General features: G+C 38.8%; 1 protein-coding gene across 1 annotated transcript; it reads right to left on the bottom strand.

Moving 5' to 3' along the window:
- Positions 1 to 2,611: 2,611 nt before the first annotated feature.
- Positions 2,612 to 7,326, bottom strand: NDUFA5 (NADH dehydrogenase (ubiquinone) 1 alpha subcomplex, 5). Its single transcript, XM_010581300.1, has 4 exons — positions 7,049 to 7,326; positions 5,315 to 5,431; positions 4,889 to 4,954; positions 2,612 to 4,303 (listed from the first exon to the last, which is right to left on the bottom strand). The coding sequence occupies exons 1-4, from the start codon at positions 7,190 to 7,192 to the stop codon at positions 4,202 to 4,204; spliced, it is 429 nt and encodes a 142-aa protein (XP_010579602.1). The 5' UTR covers positions 7,193 to 7,326; the 3' UTR covers positions 2,612 to 4,201.
- Between the last annotated feature and the right edge of the window lie 25 nt (positions 7,327 to 7,351).

The following is a 7,351-nucleotide window of genomic DNA, read 5'->3' as shown; positions in this document are numbered from 1 at the left end:
GCGCCGCGCCGCTGTAGGCGGCCCGGGGACGAGGAAGGCCACAAAGAGGGGAGGCGGTGTGAAAGGACGAGGGCCGAGAGACCGCCCCGGCTCCATTTTGGCCCACCGCGCTTAGCGGAAGCGCCGCCGCGGCACCTGCAGCAACCCGTGCTCGCTGCCTCCGCTGCTGCCTTGCCCGGCCTCGCGTCGGCCGGTAACGGGCCTGGGCACCACGCAGTGTCGGCACAGCGGCAGCGGCCACGTCCCGTGCAGTCATCCACAGCAAGGTGAAGATCAACTCTTACCGGTTTACAGCGGCGTTGATGTAAGAAAATGGCATTCTTCCTTTCAGTTCATACTGTAGATAGTAGCGGAAATTGTGCCAATACCCAAACCCATTCCCTGGACGTTAGGAAGAGCTGGTCTGTTGGAGTTGTGAAGGGCTGTTGATAACCCTGGCTGTAAAGGCCATCACTTGGGAGCTGTGAGTCAGCCCACGCCTGTGCGGTGCGTTCAGCCCGACAGTGGTGTTCTCCCCTGGAAGGTCTGCGGTTCTGGTGTGCAGGCTGAGGCTCTCGAGTGGAGATGAAGACACTAACACCAGAATTAAAACCGTGTGAAACTGAATTTCCTGGTGTTTGATGTGTGATTTCTGAGACTGCTCTTGCAAGTGTTTCAGCACACCACAGGAAAACATACTACACTCACTTCAGGTGAAATAGACAGCTCTGTGTCACAGCTCTGGGAGAATCCTGAAAAAAAGTTGTATTTCAGCAAGCATTGAAATCATATCCGTACTCGATAACGGTATGCTATGATCACTGTTAACTTGTTTCACAGACATTGTCAGGCATTTGAACACGGGCCTGCTTCCCATCAAAAGGACAGAAATTTCCCGTTACTACCGTTAATGCTATTTTGTTCCAAAACCTGGATTGAAATTAAACTCAGAGCAGAACAGGATCAGCAGCAACTCTATAGAAAGATACATCATTTTATGTCACCTTGTCACTAATATCTAGTCAACTTGATTAAACATTCAAACTCAAGTTTGCAAGATAATTTTTTATTTTCTAATGAAATAGCATATATGCTGTAAATAAAACAAAAAAAACCAGCTTTCACTCATCTCCCTTTGAACACAATCAGAAATTGAGATTAAAATGGTGTCCTGTTCAGAACACAGCCACTCAAAATAGGTTCAGCAGCACTGACAGCATGTTAGGAATAACAAAAACCTCAGTACTGCTGCTACCTGACAATCTGAAAGTTGTTTTTCTGGTTTAACAAGCTCTGTCTCTATTAGGTCTCATCCTTGCAGACAGGGCGATTTTCACTCATATAATGACTTCAGACAATCTCAAAGTGTTTTAAACATCTAAAGTTTGTTAACTCTAAGGCTCACAGTGATTTACCTTACCATAGCACTGCAGATAATGATAAAATCTTTTGCATCATCATGTATTTCCAACATAGCCAATGGAGAAAAATAAAGCAAAATCATTACAGCCAGTCTCCAAATTATGCCTTGCTAGCATATTCGTCTTAAAATAAATTATTTGCAACATAGTACTCCTAATATAGATTCTCTCTTGCCTGTAAAATATGTGTACTGTTTTGTTGCTACAGTGTGGATTTAAATATCAGATATATGGTTACAGAGTTAATAGCAAGGTAAAAATTAGTTTCTCTTCTTGGCAAAGATGTATTTTTAAATTTGCCAGGAACAAGGATGACATGAACTACACAACACTGTACAGAAGGCATACACCACTACATCTCAAAAGAGCAATCCATTTTCTTTCCTCCCTTTGTTCTCAATAACTGCTATTTAAAGTTGGTGCTACAACATAATACTAATTAGTTTAGTAATCTTGTGTAGCACAAATGATTAATTTATGCTAAACAAAATAATGAAAATAAATCATAACACATTCTGAGAATTTGATAAAAAGCTCAGAAAGCTGAAAAATCCTTATTAATGATTCCTAAAGTTGGCTTCAGTAGAACCTTTTTGAGACTCAAGTTAATTGATTTCTAAATTAAAGCATTTGTGAAGGCTAATCCAGTGTTCTGGATAAAAGATTTAGAAAATGATCCTATTTTGAGTCACATGAAAGAAACACTTACAGACCAGAAAAATCACTGAGAATATAAATTAGGAAATATAGCTCTAAAAAAAACCTCCAAGAACAACCCCCCTCAAGGTAGCAAACAACTCATATTAGGGTCTGTACTGAGGACATTTGTGCATTTGTGAAAGGGAGAAGATGCGAGTATGCTTTTGATCAGCAAAACTCTGTTTTAAAAGACCAGATATCAAATTTCAGCAGCAACAGGCCAAGAAAAAGAGACTTCTCTCTCCCCTACAACACAACTCATGAGCTTATAGGAGAGCTATTCTAAGTCACAGGACAAATACAGCTTTGGAGGTAGAGAAAACAACCGAGCAAAAAGAGACTTCAACTAATGCCTTGGTTATGAAAAAGTAGAAAGAATTCCAATAGTTGTCACCATAGTCTGGCAACTTCCCGCCTGCCCCCAAAATATTGCATGCCAACATCATTCATAGTAGACGTCGGGGGGGGGGGGGGGCGGTGGTGGTGTTTATTTTTTATTTTGCTTCCTCTCACATCAGCTAAATACTTATTACCCAAGACCATTCATCTTAATTTCTCATCTGACATTGTTCACCTTCATTCAAGTTTGTAATCCTTTCTTATTTCTCATGTGAAAACTGTTCTTTAACTTCAGCAGAGTCCTCTTCTGGAATGCCATCTAGTGGTTTTATCTCAGAAGAGACCAGCTTCTACCCTTCTGAAGACTGAAAAAGCCTTCAAAACAAACCAATGAAGCAAAATATTTTCCACTGCTTCAAAATCTAAAAATTTCTGTAATTATAGTAATAATAGTTAAAAAAACAATGCTAAAGAATGCAGTGAACATAGTTACTAGAGTCAATACCCTAGGTATACTTATTTTCTCTTCTACTGTCCTACTCCCTTAATACCTTGATTATATGAAATATTATATAAAAGATGTAATTAATCATTTATAGTAATAATAATGATGTCACAGGTAAAACTTATAGGCCTAATGACTATGAAAAAACAGCCATGACAAAGTATGTTATGTATGTAATGTAGTGCAGTGGCACTCTATCATAAACGTTTAACGAACTGCAGATTTTTGTCATACAGCAATATTCTTATCTTTAGGCTTGCGAGAACTTTATTAATAGTACTAAAAAAATGCGAGTAAAGGCACACTCACACAGTATCCTTAGATCTAGTTTGGGTATTTTAATCGGGGCTTATAAGCTTAAATCTGTAAACAGAAGTTTTCAGAAGAGGCAGGCACTGTTTCCATTTAAATGTTTGAAAGAACCTAGCCAGATGTGTCAAGAAAAATCCACTATTTTTTTCATATTACTAATTAATATTCAAGGTCTGAATCAATAATATACAAATAAATCGATAAAGTATATACATGCCTATATACAAAGCCTTTGTAAGACCCCAATACTAAAGTTTGTCCCATGTGTATTATGTTAAGTACAGTAACCTACCTGCTAACCAAAAAACCTGTTCCTGCTGTCACCTTAAGGGTAGTCTTCCTTCTCCCCCTCACCCCTCCAATCCTGGGTATTCCCAGGGCTTCCCCATAGTCAGAATTAGCATCTATGTGGGCAGCAAAGTCAGCCAGTTCAAGACAGTGAGTGATTCAGCTGAAATCTAAAAAACTGTTGGTTTTGGCAAGCTGAGTTTTCATTACATCAGATCCCTGATCTCAGTATCTGTATGGTCACAAAGACACTGGCAGTGGCTGGCAAAAATACACAACCAAAGGTGGGAGAAAAGGGCAGGATCATACTTTTCTACAACTTTTGATTTCAAACGGCCTATAATATCTGTATTTGTTAACAAATACAGATTATAAAAAATAGCATGGAATGAGGCACAAATACCCTGTTACTAATAAATTACAAAAGGAAATAAACCAAAGGTTGTAGAACAGGTGAGAAGAATTTTCTTACAACCATCTTTGCAACAAACTGGGAGCAGTCTTTAGATTGCTAAATATAAGTGAACATTAGGACAAAACATGTTTTTATGAAGTTATTATCTTTAATTTAAAGATATCTGTCAGTAACAATAGATTAATAATTAACCTGTTGGGTTTTTTTTCCCCCCACTTTCAAGATGTTACACCATTTTGAAAATTATATTGGCCATCTCCACTGGTCAGAAGGAGGTTCTTCAATTAGAGGCTCCCATGGTTTCCACTGTATCATTTTTCTTGCCAGGGAAAGCTCATTTTCAGCCTGTTAATAAACACCATACACAAATTCTTAAGTTCTGGACAATTGCCAAAGTATTAAATTACTTCTATTTCAGTTCATTATCTTGTTGATGTCACTACCTATCACGGTCAGGGACTACCACAAATTTCATCTATAAATATCAAAAGGAACTGTGTTTTGCAGGGGTTTGGGTTTTGTTTTTAAAAAACTTATTGAATCACCCCCAAATACCCAAACAGACAGTCTGTTCACCTAGTCATTCCCAAAGACAACTGCATGATACTTTCCAGTCTATTTGGATTATCCCCCAATATTATTCATTAACGTTCTGCCCTTTCCACTGATTTAGACTCTGTAAGAAGCAACATAGCAATATGTAAGCATAATACAGTAAACACGTGTTAAGTTGTGTTAAGTTTTAGCATGGTCCTCCTAATCACTACATGACAATTCATCTTCAGGTATTCCCCCCACCCTCCCCGTTTGATTGTTTTGCAGCAAAGGAAGATACGGAAAACTGCCAATTTTCTGAACAGAAGCTCAGCCAATGGAACACTGAAAACCACTGCCCCCTTTTGTACCTAACCTTAAATTTCCCAACTTTACCTGTACAATAACTTCTTCTATGTGACCACTATTCAGTTTGTCCTGTAGTTTTTGCACATCAGTCTCCTGTGTATTCAAATGCATATAAATAAATATTTAGTTTTACTGCAAAGTAGAAAGCCCAGATAAAGCATGAAAACAATGATTTAACCAGATCACACTCTAGTCTTCCTCAAAACTTACCATCAGATTAGCTGGAATTAGTGTGTGGAAATTGCCACTGTTCTACAAATCTTAAAAAAAACATGTTTTCTTCTAATTTTCACAGAAAATGTCACTAAGAAATTAACAATTCTCCAGTTATTTCTGAATTGATACCTGAAAGTTACATAGACTCCTGAAAAACAGCCAGTCATTCTGAAAGTCATTCTGCTCATCCTAAGAATCTTTTCATGCGTAACATTTATGAAACAGCTCTGTACTTACCGTTTGCACCAAATTAAATCGCTGATTTACAATCTGCTCAGTGTACTTCCTATATGCTGCATCTTTGGGAATGTTTTGCAGGACACCAAGGATTTTTGTGTACAGTATTCGCAGGCGCTGAAGTGATCACAAGACATGGTTAAAATACACAACTACAGTTGTTTAACTTCTTGTCCTACTTAACCTACTAGCTAACTATCTATACACAAAATATAGAGGGTTATGGTATTCAATCCAGAATGTAGGATTAACAAGATAACCAAGTCTGAACCACAGAACTCTGTCTTGGGTAAGACTGGGATTTATCAGGACTGGGAAGTTACCACTGTCAGATTCCTTGAAGGAAAAAGAAGGAGAAAAAAAAAAACCACCTAAATTGCAATCTGAAGTATGTTTGATACAAAATGGAAACAATAAAAGACACGTTTCTAATACTAACCATACTTTTAGAAAATGAGGCAAATTCACATCTAAACCATCAGTTTCTGAAAAATTACCTGGGAAAGATATACAGAAGCACATAAGCTACCAAAGCATATCTAGATTAAATTTTTTTTGGCCCTTCTCCTCATGCTGGTGCAAAGTTCTGAGTGACAGGCAGATTTAAATTAAACTAAAGTCTGAAACTTTATTGCTGGATTTAAATGCAGTGATAAAGGACACATTGGGGTGAAGAAATTGCAGCTTTTGGGCCGTATATTGGCTGGGTATCTGTATCTAACTGAAGAGGAATGGATGTCCTATAGGAACAATAAGAAATAGAAGCCAAATACTGCAGTCAAAAAAATACAAATAAGACAAAACAGGAAACAAAAAGGGGACTGGCACAGAATCTGTACTTCAGCTAAAGCATTGTTGATTTCTTTACTCTTGGCTTTAAGTCACTGAAAAAACCAAAATTTATTAAGTTCACCCAGAAGGTGTCTGACAAGGCTGTAGACTGAGCTAGAACCATTTGTACAGAATAACAACAATTTTTTCAGTTGTTCTTTTTGACACTATTCCTAACTTCTGGTGGCAAAAGAATTTCTGAAACAGAATTGTTGTATAGTGGGAAATAGCAAAGCACGGAGAAATTAAAGAATTGCTTAAGTCCTTTAAAAGCTCATACCTCCTGAATAAACAAGATGTGGCAAATGTACTTTCATTACTGAGCCCGAGGAGGTAAAAAAAAAGTACCAAATCGCTACAAGAACCACCTACTGTGGTTCCTGAGAACCACTGAAGCATTCCAATCTCAACGGGGCTTGCCATCACAGGGCCTTGATGTGCCTTTGCACCACATGGTTAGCCTCTATCATGTAAGACTAGCCTATCCCCTTAGTATAGGTGCAAGTTATTTCAGTACTTGTTGGAAACACAACATAGCAAGGCAGCAAAAATCTGTCTGCCTGTGAAGTAGAAATTTCTTTTATGAAGAACTGAATTTAAAGAGTTCTTTGCTTTTACACTGGAGATGAGAGAAATCAAATATTGGTTCATAAAAGTACTTACACAAAGTAGGTTTTTGAAATCAGCACATGCAACAAAAAGTACATGTGCAAAATAACTCCTAATGATATGAATTACACTTTTGAGAATTAACTTTCTTCCTGTATCACTTTGGAACGTGTTTACACTTTAAGTTGGCACCGCTTTAAGGTACACAGCATACCTACATACACAAATACATAACAAAAAGCTTTGATCTTCCTGACAATCTCCATTAAGTACTGCGCAAGACACGCGACATACCTCATGAGGGTTTTCAGCTACAGCCAATCCTACGAGTCCAGTGGTCTGCACAGAGAGCATAAATATATTTAACATACCTAAGCGTCTATTTCCACGCGATCTGGTTGGTCTGTTTTGCCTCAACATACACCTGACGGGGACCATTCTGTGACGCGAGGCTCTGCCTCCCACCGCACACACGCGACCCCACAAACTCGCAGTGTTTTGACCGGCGCACACGAGGGGAGGGAGAGCGCCACGAGCGGGAGCAGCTCCCGTTACAAAGCCTTCCCGCGGGGGCGAACTGCGGCTCACCCGCCCCCT

This window comes from Haliaeetus leucocephalus, unplaced genomic scaffold (assembly GCF_000737465.1).
Source record: "Haliaeetus leucocephalus isolate CR32 unplaced genomic scaffold, Haliaeetus_leucocephalus-4.0 Scaffold763, whole genome shotgun sequence".
NCBI lineage: Eukaryota > Metazoa > Chordata > Aves > Accipitriformes > Accipitridae > Haliaeetus > Haliaeetus leucocephalus.
The sequence above is the reverse complement of the archived record's forward strand: the minus strand, read 5'-3'. Positions and strand labels throughout refer to the sequence as shown.